The sequence below is a fragment of the Vombatus ursinus genome, unplaced genomic scaffold (assembly GCF_900497805.2).
Source record: "Vombatus ursinus unplaced genomic scaffold, bare-nosed wombat genome assembly UNPS02014786.1, whole genome shotgun sequence".
In the NCBI taxonomy this organism is placed as follows: Eukaryota; Metazoa; Chordata; class Mammalia; order Diprotodontia; family Vombatidae; genus Vombatus; species Vombatus ursinus.
Window position 1 is genome coordinate 50,866,740 of NW_020954564.1, and position 23,788 is coordinate 50,890,527.

Genomic DNA, 23,788 nt, shown 5'->3' on the forward strand with positions numbered 1-23,788 from the left:
TTATCAAAGAAGAAAGCAGCCAACATATTTGGTAGTTCCTCTGTGTAAAGTTCATGGGAAAACATGGGCAAGGACTATCTAGGCTAGGAATCCAAGAAAGTGGAGAAGGACTCGGGCAGAAAGAGAAAGATTGAAAGAGCAGGAGCAGGAGAGATACTTGAGCAAGAGAAAGAGCCCAAGGAAATTGGTAAAGACAAGGGAAAGGAACCTGGGGATAACTGGCAGACTGCAGCAAGGTAAGAAGTGCTAACTGAGGAGAAGAGTTCTGTGTGTGGAAGAGGAGGCTGGAGAACATCACAAACTTGACATAGTCACATTGGAGTAATAATGAGAACTTCACTTATTGAGACAATTTGCTAGAGCTTGCCCTTTATCCAAAGGATTGAATCACTTTCGGACTTACCCTAATGATAATTTCATCCTTCTAAAGGTGAAGGAGCTAATGAAGGAAATTAGCATTCTGGACCCAAGTCTCACCAACAAAATATGTTGGGGGAAAAGGGGACAACAAGAACTTTGTGGAGAAGTGACCATTCCTCTTAGAGTTTATGATAAAAGAGAGGAAAGTCTGTAGTGCTTGGAATTGGCAGGTGTGATTGCTGAGCCACTATCAGAAATATTTTGGAAAATGGGAAAGATGCCATAGGACTGGAAAAAGGCAAAGTTCTAGAACATATCATTAAGGACATAATTTGTGAGCACCTAGAAAGGGAAGCAGTGGTCACTAAAATATAATAATAATCATGATGATGGTGATAGCATTGACGTACTGTTTTAAGTTTTGCAAAGCATTTTTAAAATATTGTCTCATTTTTATCCTTACAAAAAATTGAGAGGTAGGTGCTATTATTTTACAGATGAAGCATTTATGGAGTACCTACTATGTTCTATATTCTGTGTTAAGCACTAAGGATGCAACAAGAGGCAAAAGATAATCAATTGCTGCCCTCAAGTTCACAATCTAATGAGAGAGACAACAAGCAAACAAATATGTACAAACAAGCCATATACAAGATTATTAGGAAATAATTAAAAGAGGGAAGTCACTAGAATTAAGAGGTGTTGGGGAAGACTTACTGTAGAAGATGGGATTTTAGTTGAGACTTAAAGGAAGCCAGTAGATTGAGATGAGGAAGGAGAGCATTCTAGTCATAGGGGAGAGACAGAGAAAATGCCTGGAACTGAGAGATGGCATTTCTTGTTTGTGGAATAGCAAGGAGGCCAGAGTATTATAGAATACGTGGTGGAGAGTAAAGTGTAAGAAAACCAGAAAGGTGAAGGGTTGGAAGACTAGGTTATGAAGGGCTTTGAATGCCAAAAAGAGGATTCAGCTATATCATTTTGTTATTTTATCCTGGAGGTGATAGGGAACAACTGGAGTTTATTGGGAAAGGGAAGTGACATGGCAGGACCTGCTAGAACAGTCTAGAAATATGGGCTTAATAGAGTAAGAGGAAATTTGATAGGAATAAATGTCTACATTTATACTTGTACTATGCTTGAGTTCAAGAAATCAACTTCACACATACAGAATGGAAGAGGTATGACAAGAAAGAATCACAGAAAGTGAGAGTTGAAAGGTATCTCAATGACAAATCTAGTCCAACCCATAAAAGAAAGAAATCTCCACTCAACAACTAGAACATACCTGACAAATGGTCATCCAACCTCCAAGGAAGGGAAAGCCACCACCACTTGAGGCAAGAATTCCTGCAGAAAAGATCTAGTGATGTCAGTGGATTGTAATCTCAATATAGATCAACAGTGTTAAATGGTGGTCAAAATTGCTAATTGATATGCCAAGCAGTGTTAAGAGGGGCACAGTTTCCAGAACAAGGAAACTAATAGTTCCACTATACTCTGCCTTGGGAAATACCATGTATGGAATGATGTATTCAGTTTTGGACACCACACTTTAAGACTGACATAGATAAGGTGGATGTGTCCAAAAGAGGGTAACTAGGATGGTGAAAGCACTGGAGAACGTATGCCATATGAGGATCAGATGTTGTATGAGAATCAAATGAAGAACCTAAGGATGTTTAGCTTGGAGGAGAGAAGATCATGTGACATGATACTTGTCTTTTGATATTTGAAGGGCTGACATGTAGCCAGAGTTCTTAGAGATAGATTTAGGTTTCATGTAAGGACTAATATTTTTAATAATTAAAACTGTCAAAAAGGGGAATGGGCTTCCTTAAAAGCAGTAGATTCTCTCTTATTGGAAGTCTCCAGATAAAAGCTGGATGGTCACCTGTTGAGGAGGTTAAATAAGAGCTTCTTGTTCATGGATGAACTGGAATAGATGGCATCTGAGGCCCCTTCCGGCTCTTCGATTTTGTGGCTCTGTATCACAGAACTGTATAGGGACAGTCTCATAGATCAGCAATGACTATACTGCTTTCACTGTACAGATATACTCATATATACTGGCCACAAGAGAGTTTGCTTGAGTGTGATGACCATACCTTGCTACTTCCTCCCCTTTTAACTCAACTACGTTGGTTTTCTGGACCCACAGTCCTTATTTTCAGATGATTTTGATGAGTAATAATAAGGTGATTTCTACAAACTACAGGATGATGAGTTTGACATTACTTTATGATCAGAGTCTAAAATGGATTAGTAATTTGGATAGTTTGTAACTTAGAAGTCAAGTTAACAAGCATTTAATCAGAACCTGCTATGTGGCAGGCCCTGTGCTTAGGGCCACAGAGATCATTATAAGCCAACATAGGTTTATTAAAAAGACAAGCAAAAGTGATTTCATTTTCTATTTTGATGGGATTTCTGGACTGATAGATCATGAAAATGCTGTAGATATAATATGTCTGGATTTCAGTAAGCCATTTGAAGGATGTAGGGGAATGATAATATATTTCAGTGAATTGGTAGCTTGTTGAACAAGTGTAATTAAAGTGTTAATTAACAGATTAATGTCTTTCTAGAAAGAAGGCTCTAGTAGAATGCTACAGAGCTCTTTCATTGACCTTATTCTCTCCAACATTTTTGTCAGGGACTTGGATAAAGATACAGATTATGTTGATCAAATTTATGCATGACAGGAAGCTGAAAGAAATAGCTAATAGGGAGGGTGTCCCAAAAATCTTAGTACACTAAAAACTAGTAATAATACTAATACTAAATAATACTAACAACTAGCATTTCTATAACTTCCTCTAAATGTCAGGCACTACATTAAGCACTTTACAAATACTATCTCATTTGATCTTCACAACAACTCTCTGAGATAGGTGCTACTATTTTACAATTGAGGAAACTGAAGCAAACAGAAGTTTATGTGACTTGCCCAGGGTCACACATGTAGTAAGTATCTGAGGTCATCTTTGAACTCAGGGCTTCCTGACTTCAGGCCCAGTACTCTATCCATTGCACTACCTCACTGCCTGCAGTAAGACTTTTGGGATACCCTATATTGGATGATAAAACAGAGAGAGGTGCAAAAAGAACTCAATGGTTTGAAAGAATTAGCTAATCAAAGAAGATAGAATTTAATAGGAATAGACATAGTTAGAACTAAAGTTCCAAAAATTAACTGCATAGATATATGATGAGAGACACTATAGTCTAGTGGATAGAGAGCTGGCCTCAGAATCAAGAGGACCTGAGTTCAAGTCCCGTCTTTGACACATACTGGCTGTATGACCCTAGCTGGGCAAGTCACTTAATCCTTTCTTTTCCCAAGAAACTCTCTAAGATTATAAGCTGCAGAACAGGTGAAATCCATGTTGATAGAGGGAATTTGCTCACCAAGAATTATCTATATCAGTGAAATCACAGGTCCAGTAAAATATGTAATTATGTATGTAAATATATGTGTTTATATATGTGTAAAAGGAAAAAAAAGAGAAGCCTGAAGGTTATGGTGCTCTATAATCTTAATGTGATTCAGCAGTGTGGCATAGCAGGTAAAAAAAATTTAATATTAAGATCCATAAATAGAGGTCCTGTGTTTAAAAGTGAAAGCTGAATGTTCATCTGTCTTCCTTCCAAGGCACAACATTTTAAGGAGTGCTATTGAAAGGAGAGCAACTAGCATGACCAGGTGACTTTAAAACTATGCCATGTGTTAATCAGTTGAAGAAACTAGGGGTGTTTGTCCCTGGGGGGAAGGGAAAATTTGAGGGAGGGAGCAGAGATATGATCAGTCTCTTCAGGGATTTGAAAGCCAATCATATAAGAAGAATTCTATCTATTCTGCTTGGATCCAGTAGTGGAATTTATAGGGAGATTAGATTTCAGCCTCAGAGCCTTCTAAGGTTCTCTTAGTATCTCCGAGTATCCATCTTTTCTCCTTTACTCACAGTAAATAACTAGCCCACCTCCTTTTCCAGTCATTTATGTCCATAATGAATAGGCTAAAAATTCATTAATTCACTTTTCAGTCTGGATAACCCATACAATATAAAAAAAAATGTAATGTCCTACTTTGTTCCCCACCCTCAAACTACTGAACCTAATAACTAAACCACACACACACACACACACACACACACACACACACACACACACACAGGTTCATCTCTGCTTCAGATTCTGGGTTCAGTTCTTGTGCTAAGAATGCACACAAAGGAGTTATTCAGTGATAGTCTTACTGCCACATCCACTCTGACCTTTGTACCTAAGTTCCCCTATAACTGGGTTCCTTGCCCTGTACCTAAGTTCCCCATTAATTGAGTTCCTTCTTTTTCCCAGAATCCTCTCAGTGCTTGGGTTTCCTGCCTAGTACTCCACCCTCTCTGGTGACTGTGGCCTGACACTGAATCCCAGTTGCCTCATGACTCCCAATACCAATCCACCCACCACCATCCATACTTCACCACCTGCTTGGATATATGCCCTAGTTTTAGACTCAGTTTGGACCTTTGGTTTTTAACATTTGTCTGTCATGTCCTTCCCTACTTATTCTGTGTCCCAGGACTAATATGTCAGTTTTGTGTCTACTTTCAGACATCCCTATGTGCCCACTCCTAGAATTTCAGATGATACAAAGACCCCTGGCCTTGCTCCCCTATTCGGAACTGCAGCCTTCAGGCAGCCTGGATCCTTAGTCCCAAGCCTTCACATCACTGCTCAAGGCCAGCTGTGATCATAGGGTTATCTTTTCACTTCTTCCTTTAACCCTCGCATGTAGCTGTTTCAGTTCTCTTTCCCAGCAAATAAGAGGTCAAAGCAAAACAGTACAATGGAAAGCAGGCTAGATTTGGAGTCAGAGAACCTGGGTTTAAATCTTGGCTCTGTCATTTACTATCCATGTAGCCTTGAGAAAATCACTTAAACTCTCTGGACCTCAGTTTCCTCAACTGTAAAATGGGTCAGGAGGGTGTTAGACTAGAAAACCTTAAAGATTCCTTCCATCTCTAAATCTATGATCCTATCAAAGTACTAGGGTTTGAATACCACATTAACATAACTAAGTCTCCATATGTCTGACCAAGTTTTCCTGAATTTCTCTGATCTGATTGTTCCTTCTTTCTCAGAGAGTCCCAGGCCCTGGTCCTAACCTTGTCTTCTCTTATTTTTTTTTAAGGCAATTGGGGTTAAGTTACTTGTCCAGGGTTACACAGCTAGTAAGTGTCAAGTGTTTGGTCTGAGGCCAGATTTGAACTCAGGCCCTCCTGACTTCAGGGCCAGTGCTCTATCCACTGAGCCATCTAGCTGCCCCATAATTTTGTCTTCTGAAGCAACCTCACTCTACTCATTGGTTCTCAGCCTTTTATAATGGAGCCATTTGATGGTATTGTGTCTACTCCCAGCTGTTAATATTCACTCTGTTAACATTCTGTCCAGGTAAATGACCCAGGAAAACTTAGCATCCTGATGATTTAAATTAGCCAGTCTCCTTTTTTTTTCCCCCATTGAAACTAACCTGTATTGAAGTGTACATAGCACAATAAGTAAGCATAGGTTTGTTTCTCCCTACCTTCTAGGAACATTTAATGAAAAAAATCCTGCCAACTCAAATAGACTCTGAGGGCATCACTGTTTTCAGGTAGTAAGTACCAAGCTAAGGGTACATCAGCTAGTGTAGTACAGCAATATGTGTGTGTTATGGAGGAAGAATTCTCTACAGTATTAGCCTATAAAGTATTATTACAGTAGTGAAAAGTTTAATGTGATCTAATTTTAAACTAGAAAATCAGAGCCAATTCATTCAAATAGTTAGCATCTTTAAAGTAGTCACTCTGGAAGATTATATGCTTCCTCCAATGATACTACCATTGCTCAGAACCTTTTTTTGAAACTCCTTTGTTTTTGAGGAGAAATACCTTAAGGTATCAGATAAAGTGCCGGACCTAGAGTCAGGAAGACCTGGTTCAAATCCTAGACGTTCAGTCTGTGGGTGACCCTAAGCAAGTCACTTAAAGTCTCTTGGCCTCCATTTCTAATCAGTAAAATGAGAGAGTTTTTTCATTGTCTTTGTGTACTTAATGCCGGCACAGTGCCTGGCATGTCAGAGGCACTTAATAAATGCTTGATGAAGGAATGAATGAACACAGTCTAATCAGTGTTTCCCTGTGCTGAAGCCAATCTTTTTTAGTGAGGCTTGCCAATCTATACTTTAGAAGATACCAGTGAATCAAATCAGGTTTGAACAAAATAAGAAATTTTAGATTATTCTTTTATGTAGGCCATATTCTCTCTTAAAATAAAACCTTAATTTGCTGAAAAATGCAACCATCCTACAACCTGGCCTTTTCTTGCCCTTTCAGTCTTCTTATACCTTACAACGCTCCTCACCTCCCCAGTACTCTCTGCTCCAATGGCACTGGCCTCCTGTCTGTTCCTTGCACAAGACACCCCATCTCCTGGCTTCAGGTACTTTTCCTGGTTGTCTTCCATGCCTGAAAGGTTCTCCCCATCATCTTCACTTCACCTCCCTGCCTTCAAGTCTCAGCTAAGATAGGTCCCACCTTTGACAACAGCAACAAAAAAAAAAAATCTTTCCAGTCCTTAATTTTAGTGCCTTCTCTCTGATATTTTCTCCAATTTATCATGTTTGTGTCTTATTTGTACATAGTTGTTTGCATGTTATCTCCCCCATTAGATTGTAAGCTCCTTGAGGGCAGGGAATTTTTTTTGCTTTTCTTTGTGTCCCCAGCATTTATCATAGTGCCTGACGCATACATACTAGACACTTAATAAATGTTTGTTATCGTTCATTGTTGTTATACAACTTACCACACTTACAGAATACAAGGTTAATATATATACAAACTATTTTTTTTCTGACTATTTCTAGAGCAATTTAGAACCATCAGCTTACCTGAAAATCACAAAGCTGTTCTATAAGTTGACAATTGTTGAGTTGTTCCTGAGGAAGCAGGGGTAGTTGATCTTACCTAGAGATTAGGGTTTAATATAGAGAGAGAATATTAGATATTAGTACAGAATATTTAATGAGAAAGCTGAGCCAAAATACGAGTACCATACTGGACTTCTAGTCCCTTTGCAATGTTAAAAATGCATTTTTGAATGTTGTTGTGCCTGGATTTTTTTCAGTCAGCTATCAACAAAGGAGAAAATTTTATATACATATATATATATATATTTTGTATTTATAGACATGTCATGTTATGGTGATAACAAAGATGAATTTATAACCCTTGGAGTCAGCCCTTCCTCAAAATATTATAGAACAGATTTTCAAAATGATGAAATGTAAGTGGTATCTACTTTTCTAAAATGTGTTTCTGGAAACTGTGATCTAAAGTGAATCATCACAGTAAAGAACCAAAGGCATAATTTGCTAATGGTCAGGAAGTGACTATATATTTGGCCATAGAAACAGTGTGATAAGTAGGGGTTATATTCCTGATTTTTAAAAGATTCAACATCACATAAATCATAGATATGATTTATAGTGAATCAGGAATAAGAAACAAGAGAGTCCAAAGACTTGTAAAAGGAAAGAAGAAAGAAAGGAAGGAAAAGGAAAAGAAGAGAAGGAAGAGCTTTTATTAAAAGCTTGCTGTGTACCAGGCACTGTACTAAGTGCTAGAGATAAAAAAAAAAAACAAGCAAACAAGACAGTCACTGCCCTTAAAAAGTTTACAGTCTGATAGAGGAAGTTGTTGTTTTGTCAGTTAGTCATGTCCAACTCTTCGTGGGTTTTCTTGGCAAAGATACTGCAGTGGTTTGCCATTTCCTTCTCCAGCTTTTTACAGATGAAGAAACTGAGGCAAGCAGGGTTAAGTAACTTGCTCAGGGTCACACAGCTTGTTAAGTGTCTGAGGCTGACTCCTGGGCTAGTGCTGCCTGGCTGCCCAAATATAGGAAGATTACATATAAAAAGGAAGCTAAAGTTAGAAGGTGGGGAGGGGGTATAGGGGCATGATTTGCTAATGGTCAGGAAATGGCATGGCATCCTGGTTCCAGGCAAGATAAGATTAAAAACTCACTTAACAGAGCTTAGAGTCCCAGGGGCAAAGTCCAAGTTCTGGTAAGAGGAGGGACAGAGGATGTGGTTTGAAAATGACCTCATGTCCATGAATTATGAATGGGTTAATTTTTTAATTTAAATAAGTTTTATCAATACCTTTTGTTTTATATCACTATAATTTGGGGATATGCCCACCCCATCTCCACCCCATACCAGAACTGAACCTTCCCTTGTAACAAAGAAAAAAACCTAAGCAAAAACAATCAGTACAGTGACAGCATCTCCCGGTGTATGCAGCGTTGTGCCCTGATAGTCTTTTCACCTTGCAACAAAAGGAGAGTGATATGTTTAACTTTCTGGGGCCATTATTGGTTTTTTAATTACTCAAAGTTCAGTTTTCTTTTGGTGTTCTTTAATTTACATTGTGGTAATCATTGTGTATATTATTCTCACAGTTCTGTTTATTTTAGTTTTTAGCAGTTCATACAAGTTGTCCAATTTTTCTCTGATTTCCTCACATTTCTCATTGTTTCTTATGCAATAATTCATGCTTTCTCCAAGAAGAGAGGCAGGAGCTAAATAAGCATGGTGAAGACCAAATAACATAACACACACAAAAAAAAAGACATGGATTATATTCTAATAAACAGGAAATGACCAGTTACTCATATAAGGATCCACTTCTGAAGCAACAGCAAGACAATTATTGAATTTTTAGAGAAAAATATCAAGATTGATATCAAGTTAGAAGCACAAAAAACAGGAGGCATGCCTGGTGGGTTCCCAGGGGGTGGAGCATCCCCATCTGGAGGTCGACTAAACGCACCAGAAGAAAGAGCGTTCCACCAGCTTTCCAAAAATTGAAGGACTCAAATTTGTAGCCAAGGCAGTAGCAGTTTAAAGGTAACATTTAAGCTACTATGTAAATCTGATCATTCTGAATACTTGAATGTGTGCAGAGGGAGAAAAGTAAACAACATTGCACTTTATTAGTGCTATAAACAAGTAGAAATGCAATTCTTGTCCTGGAAAATAAAATCTATTTAAACTTGGCATCATAAAAAAATGCTTGTTTCTCCCCTCAAAGGCATTTGTCAAAATCATACGAAGTTCTTTGAAAGATAAAACAGAGATAACTTGACCCTCTGATTATTAATAAGGCAAAAAAAAAAAAAACCACCATGTAGACATTCACTTCAAAGGTATCTGCCACTGTCATGGAGGATGTCTAATCTAGAATCCAAATGGAAGAGAGATTTCCTATAAATAGTGATGCTCCTATTAGCCAATGACATTATGCTAATTGTATCAAGTTCCCAAACACTGTAGAAACTGCTGTAATTACTCAAAAAAGTTTGACCTAACTGTCTACATGGTTTACAAAAGAGCAGAGGATAGATAAAAAATGTCTTTTGTCAAATTAAGAGATACAGTAAGAGGGACAGTTTGTAGAGATGGTATATCAGTGTGTGTATACATATATATATATATTATATATATACATTTCCAGTATTTTATATCTATGTGTGTGTGTATGTACATGTATATACATGTATATATATAAAACACTGGAATATATGCACACCTATATGTGGCACTGGAAATGTACATTGAATTGGACCCAAAATTGAACAGAAAGAGAGTGTGCTTTTGGAAAATTATGTAGTACTTTTAATGACCTCAAGCTTCTCCCTAAAACATCAGTATTCTTCCTGTGACAATGTATGGCTACAAGTCATATTCTTCAAAAAATTAAAGTTGTCAGTCATCCACAAAAGAGGGTATATTGTACTGTAAGTATAAAAGATACCATCAAAGAAATGAATATCCAGAAAAGGAGGTGGGCTGGAAATATATGAAGAACAAGGGAAAACCAGTGAACAGCCCTGATGTCTCATTGGTATCCACACAAGGCCCTTAAGAGGAATGCCCCCAGCATGGTGAGCAGACACCAAATAGTGGATTTGGGGGAGGACATGGAAAAGAGTCAGATGCATCATTGATTGCTGTCTGTACCGCTGGAGAGAATACCCACATCATTGAGCTTGCAAATCCATCAAAATGTGATTAACAGTAAGGAGAGAGGCTAAACCTATGGTTTTATTAAAATAAGGAAGTCCCAGATGAAGAAACTTCATCTGCCAATTCAGGTCAGCACTTTCTCTGCAGCTTCTAGTCTTAGAGAGTTGCCTAGAGCATTGAGAAATTAAATGACTGACCAAGGTCACACTAGTACCTAGGGCTTCCCTGCTCCAAAGCCAGCTCTCTTTCCATCATGCCACCCTGCCTCATGTGTTTAATGATGTATAATAAAAACACAAATTCAATTGTTTTCCAAGGCATAGAAGTTTAAAGGTAGAGGGAATCATTAAAGATTATCTAGTCTTATCCTCTTATTTTATTACAGTTAAAGAAACAAACTCAGAGAGAGCAAAGTCAGTTGCTCCAAGGTCACATGCCGTTTATTGCCAAAACTGAAACCAGACCCCAGATCTGCCCAGTGCTCTTTCATGTCACACCAGGGCCTTCTTTAGAGAAGTCGTCCAAGTTGAAGTACATTTGTACTTAATGCAATGATTACAAAAGGGGTCACAGTTCAGCGCGCACGCACACACACACACACACACACACACACACACACATGCACAAAATACAATTCTTCTGTATCAAAAATTTGGCCTATCGAAAACTTAATATGTAACTTGATTAAATACTTAATAGTAACAGGACTTATCTTACACTTTGAAAGACTTTTGGGAAATTATTTCTGTGAACTATAACTCTTTCAAGAAACTGTGGGGGGAACTTTGAACTAATAACTTCTTTTTCTCTTGAAAAATGTGTAACAAGCTGATATGTTCTTCATCATCTTTCTATTTTCTTCAAAAAAAGAGCCATGAGAGTACCACTAAGAACATATTAGTTTTAAGATGTTAGTAAGAACATCTTTATCTTTACTCTCAGATTCCATCAAAAAAAGGGGGGGGGAACCCACCAGCAAGAACAAAGTGTGAGTCAAGCTAAAGATGAGGTGGATTTATCAGTAAGGTACAAGTAATGGAAATACTTCAAATACTGCTGTTAAGCCAAAATACTCTGATTACCATGAAAAGAAGTCAGATAACCACTTGCTGGAGGGTGAGAGAACCCTTTGGCAGAAGGCCTTTGATGTAATCATTGATATTACAGGAGGTCATTACTGTATACTCTTCATTTCACCTTTTGGGAAAAGAGACAAATTACCCAAAAGCAAAATGTCAAAGGGACATTATGAAGAAGGAAAAACTTTTTTGTGTTTGCATGTGTATGTATATGTACGTACATATATACATATTATGTATATTAATGTGTATATATATAAATACTGAAACTTGATGACTCAGTATCATTATCATGAACATCAGCTATAATAGTATAGATTTACACACATTTCTCCATCAACAGGATGAATTTTTTCGGCCCACAGCAATTCATAAAGACCATTTCCTAAGGTATAAAGGAGTTTTAATCTATGTTAATGGAAGGGGTAATACCCACAGTGAAGTCATGAATCTTTGAAGGTTATTGTGGGGGAAAAGGGCTATTTATCCTAACAGGAGAAAGTACATAATACGTTTTAGAATGTTTTCTACTTAAATCACTACAATTATTTTTGATTTGAGTATTTAAGGAGTTAAGGTTTGCAAATTAAGTCACAAGAAACACTTCATTTCTAGATAATGCTAGATAAATATGGCATTACTACATTATACCTTTTAAAGAGAAACACAGCTGCTTCAAGCTGTAAAGAATACGTGTTAAGATTATATTAGACAATTTTAAAAAAAAATTTTTATAGAAATGGAATTTTGCTATTTAGTGATTTAAACACAACTGAACATAATACAGTTCCTTTTGACCCAAGGCCATTGCATACAAGTTAGGGAACGTATTAGCTACTGCATACAGTAGCTAGCTACCTGTGATAGTTTAGAGGAGCAATGTTTCCTGCTTTGGAAGCCAAATGTTAGCAGTTCAGATTTTTATTTAAGAAAATATTTTTTCCACTTCTTTAGTCAATCTCATAAAATAAAGATATTGTTAAAGAATCATAGGAAACCTACTGTGTTACCCACTTCAAATTGAAGAATAAACAAGCCTCTTTGAATTGTTGAGATGGAATGTGAATCATTTGGCCATATGAGTGTGGCATAGTCAAAAAGATATATGCTTATTAATTGGAGCTAAAATTGAGGCTGTTAGTAAACTGCTCATGTCCCCAAGTACTTCACAAATTCAAAAGATTTGTGACTTTGTTGGCATGGACATTCCCAATAATGATATCAATTTCAATCCTTCCATATTCCGCACTCCGTCTTTCTGAGATGCCATGACTAAGAAATTGCATTTTTTAGTGGCCAGCCCTCTGGTGAAAAGATGTCCCCAAGTACCATATTCAAAAGCCCCTCCTCCACTAAAGGAAATGAAAATATACTCAACTTTGGTTAAGGAAAATGATAAATATCTATTTTTAATGTACAATAATATGCTGGTTTCCATCTTACCATGACAAAATTTTAAAAGCATAGGAGATAACATGAACAAATTCACATTTAAACGGGAATCTTCTGCCTTTTTCCAAGTGGGCACCTCTTCCCCATAAAAGAAATGTAATGATGTTTTCCATTGAGGGTACATTTCTTCTGAACTATCTTCCTAAGTCTTTGGGACCTTATGGTTTCAATATTGCTTGTTTCAGCTTTCTCTAGGGAATTTTAAGAAGTGGGCCATGATGGGCCCATTATAAAAGGTTGTAAAGTTTGCAGTTTTATTTAATGTCACTGGTCATAACGATGCCTTTGTAAAAATAAGAATTTTTTTTCTTCTGTTACAGATAGCTGCAATTATAAAAAGGTGTGTCCTTTTAATGGTGGCTCTCCTTTGATCCAACCCTCAGCATCAGATTTCCACTTTAGTTGGAACCAGGTTCCTTATGCTGTTGGTAAGAAAAAAACTGCATCATAGTAAGCTCTTTGGAGTATTTCTAAATGTTTTAATATCATATGCAAACTCACTTATAGATGTTGTGATTATATTATGCCCAAAAAAGGACGAGAAAGGAAATCAGGGATTTTTTCAATGGAACCTGTCCTAAAGGCCTTCTCATCTTCTAGTCCTCTCTTTCATTTGACCTTAGTTCCTCCTAGCTGCCATAGCATTTGAGCATCTGGAGGAGTGTCGACATTTTAAGGAGTTTTCCTCACTTACTAATCATTCAAGCTATTTAACCTCTGCCAATCTAGAAGACCAGGAGGTTGGACTAGAGGTCCTTCCAGCTCCAAAATTCTGTGATTTCATTCAATTCAATTCAGCAACCACTTATTAAGTGTCCATTATGTGAAGACAATTATTAGACACTGGAGGAAATACTGTTATAAAATGTAGTATCTGCCTTCATGGTGTTTACAGTCTAATGGGGATGTGACAGATAATTTATAGTACAAATTCAGAATGTTAAGAGCAGGGTGATGGGATCTCAGGGATGGTTTTAGATGAAGGGGCCTTTGAATTGGGCTTTAAAGAGTGGATAGTAATTCAACAGGCAGAGGGAGAGGGCCATTCCAGTGATAGAGAACAGTATTAGCAAAGACACAGAGGCAGGAAAGCACAGGACATGTCTGGTGGACAGTGTATAGCCCAGTGTGGCTCCAATATAGAAGGGGTAGATATTGTGGAGAACCTTAAACCTTAAATGCTAGACAAAGAAATTGGATCTTTATCCTGAGTGGAGTCGGATGTTTCCTCTTACCACTTTAGATCTAGGTTTTCCAGAATTTCTGAAATTAGAGTAGTCTTCCTGTACGTGGTCCACTCAGTTCAAGATCCACATAAGACAGAACTATGAATTTTCTACTTAATTTTGTCTCACAAAAATAAAGCTCTGTATTAAAACATCAGAACAAACTATTATGGACAAGGTTGAAACTGAAGAGAAAAGGATCAAGGTTGAAACTAGAGAGCAAGAGATGTATCCAACAGATGCTATAGAGCAGTACTGTCAAACTCAGATAGAAACAGGGGCCTTTAAACAATACAGAAGGATCCTGGTGAGCCACGTATTAACTGACAGTACCCCGTAGTAACATTATCAGTGTTCTATTGTATTTTTATTTATTTTGTTAAATATTCCTCAGTTACATTTTTGAGCTGGTTCCAGCAGCACTCTGGAAGGTGCAGGCTTGCGTGTTGACACCTCTGCTATAAAGGGAATTTGGCATGATTGGTGACAGATTGGATACAAGAGAGGAAAGAGAAAAAGAAGTTTAAAATAGCTATAAAGCTTCAAGCCTAAGTGAGAGAACGTTTTTATTGTTGGGATGGAAGGAGTTCATTTAAGAGGAAAGATAAGTTCTCGTACAGATGTGGTGAATTTGAAGTAAAGGCAGAATATTCTGAAGCCAGTTGTAGAGTGAAGCCCAGGGAGGAGGATGGTACCAAAGCTGGGCATCAGAAAAGTGATAGCTCAAGTCATGAAAATGAATATGTCTCAGGGGAGAGAGGGAGAGAGAGATCATACATAAGAGAAAGGACCAAAAACAATTAGAAGATAGAAGCAGTGGGAACAGAGGACTGTTCAGAAACAAAGGGGGAGAGCCAAGAGGAAATTTCAGGAAGGAAAAAGTGGTCAACAGTGTTAAACCCTGTAAAGTCATCTAGGAAAATGAGAACAAAGAAAAGGTTTGGAGTATTTGGAAAGAGTAAAGTCAGCAGTGACCCTCCAGGAAGCCAGATTGCAGGTTGTGGTGAATGGATGGTGAAGAAAAGGAGATCATGAATGGAAATCTATTCAGGCAACTAAAGGAGGGAGAAAAACGGAGGTAGGCCAGAGGGGCCAGGATGGATAACATAAGGTGTGTTGAATCTTTGAAAATAAGGAAGACCTGTTCATGTATGACACGGAAGGTGTCACTGGCTTAGGAAATTAACAATCAAGGAAAAAGTGAAGAAGTCTTTGGAAAAAGGATGGTGGTGTAAGCACAGTGCTCGACTTTAGGGATCAAAGGTAAGTAGTCCAGAGGTCAAAGCCAGAAATCTAAGAGGTCACAGAGATAGGGAGCTATGGTGGTGAGGGTTATATGGTGAAGCTGAGAGCAAGAGTTCCAAGGTGGATGGAGGAGAAGGGAAGGGAATGGAGGACATGCTCATATGAACAATCATTTGCTTCAGACAAAGAATCACCCCAGGGCAGCATCATTTCATTTTGGTCAGGTGCTAGCCACACACTCAATACAACACAGATGTAGTATTTTAGGGGGAGTCAGTAGAGATTAAGAAATTAAAGATGCTAGAGATAGTGCTCAGGAGAACAAAGTCCCTCAAGAGTCTGGAAGGAATATGATAAAGAACACAGGTGGGAAGGCAAAAGAAATAGGATTACTGTTCATTTTTCCCTTGAAGACATTCAGTGTCTATCCTATGGGCATTCATGTAGGCCATCCCCCATTTTTGAAATACACTCCCACCACATCCCCATCTGTTGAAATTCCTGTCACTCTTCAAAGCCCATCTCAAGTCTGTCCTTCATGAAACCCTGTCTGCTCTTCCCAGCTGAAACTCATTTTTCCCTCCTTACATTTTCCTAGACCCCTTTGTCTGTATGTCATCACATTTTTCTTTGTGTCATACTTATCAATATATATTAGATTATCATGTCCTTGAGGACTAACTCTGTCCTTCTTCAGCTCTGTAGCCCCATAAGAAGTATAGGTCCTGACACATAGTTGAAACTTTGTAAATGTTTGTTGAATTGAATATTAATTGTTCTACATCTGATAAACAATTGTCTTGTGCCACCTCCTAGACAGCTGTATTCCTGGGGGATAAATAATCCTTATCTATAAAAGAAATCACACTAGAATGATATCACTCTTTATCATGGTAAAACCAATGTATTTGTAACTCATGCCTGTTGTTATCTTTCAGTGTGTGCTTTTCCATACATTCTGGCCTTCACTACCGATTCCATCGAGATCCGCTTAGTGGTGAATGGAAATTTAGTCCACACAGCTGTTGTGCCTCAACTTCAGCTCGTGGCTTCACGGGTGAGTAGGACTGGGGCCTCTGTCTAAAAGACTTTAATGCAATGTACTTGTGATACTCCATACATGAATTACCAGGCAAAAGGAGAGGAACCAAGTCACTTAGAATAAAATGTTTATCATTATATCCCTATGATCAAGTTGGAATATATATTATAAGCAGAATTCAAAATCAACACATATATTAAAATTTAACAAAGGAGGAAAAAGATCACATAATAAAGTCTATTGGTTAGGCACTTAAAGAACAGGTGTCCCTGGGTAACTCCTGTGCCCACAGTGGGTAGAGCACTGTATTAGATATTCCAAGGGATACCAAAGAAATAGAAGACACAGTCCCTACAATCCAGCTATGTGTTGACACTGAAATAGTTTGATCAGAACAAGCTATGGGATTCAGACCAAGCTGTCCTTATGGGATAGCTGTATTTTGAGATTTTTCATAGGCCAGTGCTTGGTCTTACGGCCTTATACTTTTAGAAATTTGATGATGTTATCAGTTCACCCAGGGGTGATGAGATTTTAGGGAATCTGTTTATTCTGACCAAACAATACTGGTTTGTTAAACCATAATGCCAACTTTTAAGCCAACAGTGGGAACTATATGCCTGACTCAAGAATGGTTATCGATCACCTTCACAGAATATGTCCAGTTTGTAATTTGATTTCCTGTATGGATCTACCCCAAGTATAGAATTACAGCCAAAGAAATTAGGAGTTTTTAGAGCTATTTCCATTGAGTTTAAAGAATTGCCCTGGGGCAGCTAGGTGGTGCAGTGGGTAGAGCACAGGCTGTGGAGTCAGGAGGACCTGAGTTCAAATATGGCCTCAGACACTTGATACTTAGTAGCTGTGTGACCCTGGGCAAAGTCACTTAAGTCCAAGTGCCTCACCAAAAAACAACAAAAGAAAAAAAAAAGTATTGCCATTCACCAGGCTATCTAATGCAAATGAAGAACCAGAGCACTTTCCTTCCTGAAGAAAAGGGAAAATACTTTCAAATTCCTTATTATTCAACTCTCCTTTTTCAATATTCTTTATCCATCATTGTAAGTTTCTTTTCCCACAACAGTAGGTTCAGTTCTGCTTTATATTGAAATTGACCAAATTTTAAATGGGCATCCCTGATAAAATTTGTAGATTATTCCTAATTTTATTAGCCACATTTACAAACCATCTCTTAGGCTATTTTTTTTTTCATGTGACAATTTCCACATATGGTTGATACCTCTTTGTATATGAATATTTGTTATCCCAATCGTAACGACTCTTCCTGAACTTGTCTCAAGATTCTAGACTCCGTCTGTGGAGTCTTCAGCCCTCTATAGAGTGGCTATAGCACATGCAAAAACAAACAAACCTAGAGGATAGAGGTAATTATGTGACAGTTCGTACAGAAGTTCTAACGAGATACAGTCTAAGAAAACTATTATCATGAGCTGTGGAAAGAGTCAAGAAAATAGCATGAAGAAGCTGTGACTTGAGTTTCCAGGGCTTAAACATAACTAGATAACAATAACAATAATCATAATAGCTAGCATTTATATAGCACTTTAGGTTTTGCAAAGCTCTGTACATCTTATTTCATCCTCACCACAAAATTATTACCTACATTTTACAGATAAGAAAACTAAGTGTTAATGTTAAGAACTTGCCCAGGGTCACACAACTAGTAAGTGTCTGAGGCAAAATTTGAATTTGGGTCTTGACTCCAAGCCCTATAATTTATCCACTGTGCCATGTAGCTGTCCTGCATAGATTGGTGGGGAAGAAGCTGGGTGACATTCTGGGTTGAAAAAACAACAACATGAGCTAAGGCTTGTAGATGGAACAAAAGGCCTCTTGAAATCCTTCTCTGTAGGATCTTCTTCCTCTATAAAGTCTTCTTTGAACTTCTCCTCCACCCCAAGGGAAACTGCTCTTCACCACCTCAGATTTTCCGTTGTGCCTGGCTCTTTCCTTTGCATCTGTCATATTCTACCAAGTATCCCGTTTGGGTACAATGCTAGGAGGTTGTCAGCTCCTTGAGGGCAGGGACCATGTCGTTCATCCTCTTTTTATCCCTGGTGCCCAACATATTACTTTGCACATAGTAGGAACTTAAGGAATGTGTGTTGAATTGAATTGACCATGGTAAGGGAACAAGCCTGGCAGGAGCAGAGAGGGTAATGGGAGTGCCAAGAAAGATGAGGTTCCACAGATGTGAAGGGAAATAAAGGAAGGCCTCCCTGGAATGCTAGGCAGCTCCATAAACCTGTGCTCTTTCTTTCCAGTCAGACATATACTTCAAAGCCTCAGCAGCAGTGAACGGCGCATCCAGCAGTAGCTCTAAGGATGCCAGTGCCCACAATTCTCCTCAGACACCCACAGGCCGGGAGACTCCAGTGTTTCCTTCTTCCCTGGGGGAAGGTGAAGTCCTATTTTTCTGATTATGCTAACTTGTAATTATTTATAAAAATGTATAGCCTTTTAAAAATATGATACTTTCCTCTCTGCTGTAAGTTCTTTAAGGCAAGTCACTACAGATTAGAGATGGAAAAAGCCACAGCTCCAAGAATTCTGAACATGTAAAGGAAAGAGTTTTGGATTTGAAGTCAGAAGATCTGGTTTCAAATCCCTGCCCTGCCACACTATTTGTTTGACCTTGGACAAATCATTTCACTGGTCTAGGCCTCAGTTTCTTTATCTATAAAATAAGGGATTTGGACACAGTCTTCTTTTTGAGCACTTTCGGCTCTAATAGCTAATTGATCCTATTTTTAGGGGAGAGGAAATTTTATTGGTATACACTTAAGAAATTCTCTCAACTAATGTAAGACAATGACCGTTCTGCCTCTTATGGTCTTTTCCCCTCTTATGATCTTAAAGAGTTGTCTAGAGCACTGAGGTTAAATGACTTGCCCAAGGTAAAGTATATGCCCTCCTTGAGGGCAGGCACTGTCTTTTGCCTCTTTTTGTATCCCCAGAGCTTAGCACAGTACCCAGCACATAGTATGTGCTTAATAAATGCTTTCTGACTGACAGCGCTTGTGGCAAGACTTGAACACAGATCTTCCTGACCCCCAAGGCAGGCTGTCTATTCACTATGCCCATTCTACCTTTCCCTATTGCCCTGTGATCCTAAAATGTAATAAATGTCTGGGAAAGATGTTCCTCCTCCCTCTCCCCACTCAAATCTACTAGGGATGTATCACTGCATTTGAGGGAACCATATTTCCCTATCATTCATTAAATCTTTCCAAGATTAGGAAATATTGAGTGACATGGAACAATAACTAAATAGCAGAGCTTTCAGTAAGGGGTCTTGGAACCCCTGGCAGTTCATCCTATCATTCCTCTGAACTACTACTATCCACAAAATTTTTATTCACATGAAATCAGGTTACAGCAAACACTAGCAGCAGAATTTGAAGGGAAAGGATGAACAGATGTCACAGATAAGTTGAAATGAGAGTGGAGAGCAGAGGAGTACATCTGGAACAGGGAGGGGTTGCAATCCTCATGGTGGTGTTTGTGTGCGTAGTGGGGAAGGGGAGATCATGAGTGGTAATACATTATATTGACTTTGGATCTTTTAAAACAACAACAGCAAAAACCTTATGAACTGACACAGAGTTTCACCCTCCTATAGCAGCTGCATTCCTGAGCAGTTTACACTAGATAGGTCACATATGTTGCCCCAGGTTGTCTCACACTAAGGATGATCCTTCTCAACAGGGATAAAATAGAAGCTTTCGAGTATATGGGATTGAGCTAAATTTTAAAAGAATTTAAAAATTGAATAGCATCCTAAGCTGCTAATTGTGGTCATTTCCCTTCTTTTACAGATAGATAATTATTAAATGAACTGAGTGTTAAAGTTTTTGTTAATTGTCCTGATTCCACACCATAAAAGTCAAACTAAAACATTTCTCTAGATAGGACAAATGAGGCATCTCTCCAGGTGTTTTCTATAGCATCTAACTTATTCCCAACAACTCTGCTATCTAGCTAGTTTTGTAAGTCTTTAATACCTAATACCAAATTATGCTGGTAGTCAGTGACCAGCACACTAAGGGAAGAAAAGCATATACCCCAGCAGAGATAGGACCAGAAAGTGCCACTCCTTTCATTTTGCTATCCCATGTTTTTAACCATTTATATATTATGGTGAGGAAATATCATTGGATCTAAAGGCAGAAGATTAAATAACAGCCCTGTTTCTAACTACCTGTATGACTGAGATCAAGTCCCTTAACCCTATTGGGTTTCGGTTTCTGTGTCCTGTCCTCATCTTTGACTGCAACAATCATTGAGAATGGGAATCACCTCATATCTAAACAAATGCTTTTTTAATGTGTTGTTGAATCTAGTCAGGGACAACATGTAGATTTGGGTAAGGGAATACTCTCTTCCACTGACCTCATGGAAAAAAAAAGTATTTTTATTAACACCTAACTTCTTTCTCTTATGGTCAGGAACCACAAAATAAAGCCAGGTTGGTCTAAAGGTCAGGTTTAGTTATATGAAATGGAAGTTCTTGGTGAGGTGAGTGTTGGCTGCTTGGCAGAGGCAACAGTATTGATGATCTAGCGGGGGCTGTTGAGAAAGGAGCCTTGGGGAAGGGTGCTGTCTATATTTGGGGAGGAGGAGTGGGGGAGAGAAAGGAAAGAAAGAAAGAAAGAAAGAAAGATGGTATGGAGACCAAGTCAATCCATCCAACTGACTGAGACAAAAGTGGGCCACCTTCTCCTTTGCTGGAGCATGGGAGCAAAGTAGAAAAAGAATGGAAAAACAAAGAAGCCCCAGACAACTGCTCTCAAACAATCAACTCTCCCTATCAAGGTGAATCTTTCAATTCTGAATGTGTGTACATATATGTATATATGTATGTATGCATGGATATATATATGTATGTGTGTATATGTATATATTTATATACACACACACTGTGTTCAGTGTTCTTAACTGCCTACAAATTAATTATGTAGGGAATGAGTTAAAGCTATGTAATGGAGTTTTATCATTATGTACCACAGATGTCTGTAAGTGTAGTGGCTGTATCTCAAATACACCTTCAGTTGTGTAAAAAAAAATAAAAAACCAGGACCTACTATTAAACTCACATTGACCTATCCCTGTAAGAATTGCAGAATTTTTTGCTCACAATACCCCCTCTAAGACAATGCAAATATTATCTCCATTCTACCAATAAGAAAAGTGAAGTTTAGAAGTTAAAGTAACCTATGTACTCACAGTTAGTAAAAGTCAGAGAATTGTAAGTTGGACTGAAAGGGACCTCAGAGTTCATCTGATCCAACCCCCTCATTTCCTCATTTCAGATGAGGAAATTGAAGCCAAGAAGTTGAATGACTTGCTCAAAATCGTGTAAGAAGTGGAAGGCCAGGAATTTGAACCCAGAGCTCTTTCTGTTCTGCCATGTTGTAACTCTTCCAACTATATCATCTTGCTTTGATCCATGTAGGACCACAGATTCTATCCCTGGCCCTAGTTCAGTGCCTGACAAAATGTGGGCCTTTGGTCCCAGAGGGTATGGGTGTTTTAGTAATTTAGGTCATTTTTTTTTTTTGGTGAGTCAATCAGGGTTAAGTGACTTGCCTAAGGTCACACAGCTAGTAAGTATCATATGTCTGAGGCCGGATTTGAACTCAGATCCTCCTGACTCCAGGGTCGGTGCCCTATCCACTGTGCCACCTACCTACCCCAGTCATTTTTATTTTGTAAGAACTCTGAACACTTGAGTCTCAAAACATAAGTTCATGGTTTGGGAGCCAAAACTAAACATTTTTCTTGAGTATGTCTGCCAACTGGGTACTGAATTTTAGTTTTGGTTTAAGATAGTCTTTTTTTTTTTTGGTTCTTTTTTGTTTTGTTTTGTTTTGGTGAGGCAATTGAGGTTAAGTGACTTGCCCAGGGTCACGCAGCTAGTAAGTGTCAAGTGTCTATTCTAAGACCAGATTTGAACTTAGGTCCTCCTGACTCCAGGGCCTGTGCTCTATCCACTGCGCCACCTAGCTGCCCCTTAAGATAGTCTTAATAAAGAGAAATGTAGTCTCATTCTTATCTTCAAAATATCAACTATATAAGAAAAGAATCAAGTATACATAGCTAAAAAAATTTCACGTGGAAAAGACTAGAAACTCAGTACAAGTTGATAGTATGACATGTCTAGCTATTCTTTGACCACCTTAATGGAACTCTAATGTCATAGAGTCATATCACATCCTCTTTGAGCTAGAAGGAACTTTAGAAGTAGTACATCTGGTCCCACTCCTCCCTGAAGCACCTTCTGTTATCCCTGGTAAGTGGCCATCTAGAGGGCTTTGTTCTGGGCACAGACGCACCAACAATACAAGGAATCCACCTTTGACCAGTTTCAGAGAATAGGAAAAAGTGCCTGGGATTTGGAATTTGTTAATAAGAGCACCTCCCAGCTATTCTTTACATTAGGGCAATGGCAACAAGCTATTGGTTGTTGACACATAGTAACAGGAAATAATCCCTTAAAAGGCCGCTGTAAACCTACCACAGGAAACAGTCTGCCACTGCTCAGGGGCTTCAGCCTATGGTCTTGGCTCCTAGAAGAGACATAACATACATCATTGAGTTGAAGTTACAGTGAAGCAAATTTTGGCTTAGCCTAAGTAGCAACTTTCCATTGGTCATTTTTTGTTTTGTCCTTTCCAGGCCAAAGATTTTCTTGGCAGGAAAAAAAATTAAGAAAATAGCACTTTCATCTGTTATACTCCCTTCCACAGAAAGCAGTGACCCCATTTCTTCTTTAATCTTCTTTTCCCTGATACAGATTTTTTTAAAAGACCTTTTTTCTTGTCTTTTCCTTCCCAATCTTAACAGATTCAAAGCTTGTGCTTTCTTGATACTATTCTTCTGGGACCCTATTACACATGTATATTCATCCTGTTTTCCTGAACTTAAATCCATCTTTCTGTACTTGACTTTTTTTTTTTTTTTGGTGAGGCAATTGGGGTTAAGTGACTTGCTCAGGGTCATACACCTAGTAAATGTCAGGTGTTTGGTCTGAGGCAGGATTTGAACTCAGATCCTCCTAACTCCAGGGTCGGTGCTCTATCCACTGCACCACCTAGCTGCGCCCTCTACTTGACTTTTTAAAAAAATTTAAGTTGATTGATAAGTTCTCCATGTGTCTAGGCTAGCTAGATGGCGTAGTGGATAGAAGGCCAGGCCTGGTGTCAGGAAGACTCATCTATCTATGTGACCCTGAGCAAGTCACTTAACCCTGTTTGCCTCAGTTCCTCATCTGTAAAATGAGCTGGAGAAGGAAATG

The 23,788-nt window shown here is 38.5% G+C and overlaps 1 protein-coding gene across 1 annotated transcript in view; it reads left to right on the forward strand.

Annotated features, from left to right (window-relative positions):
• The window catches only part of LOC114046911 (GTPase-activating Rap/Ran-GAP domain-like protein 3), a 196,900-nt gene that overhangs the window by 148,865 nt on the left and 24,247 nt on the right, over positions 1-23,788 (forward strand). The window contains exons 23-25 of the mRNA XM_027867524.1: positions 13,278-13,385; positions 16,367-16,485; positions 18,756-18,891. Coding sequence (XP_027723325.1) covers positions 13,278-13,385; positions 16,367-16,485; positions 18,756-18,891 — 363 coding nt within the window. The remainder of the gene's footprint in view (positions 1-13,277; positions 13,386-16,366; positions 16,486-18,755; positions 18,892-23,788) is intronic.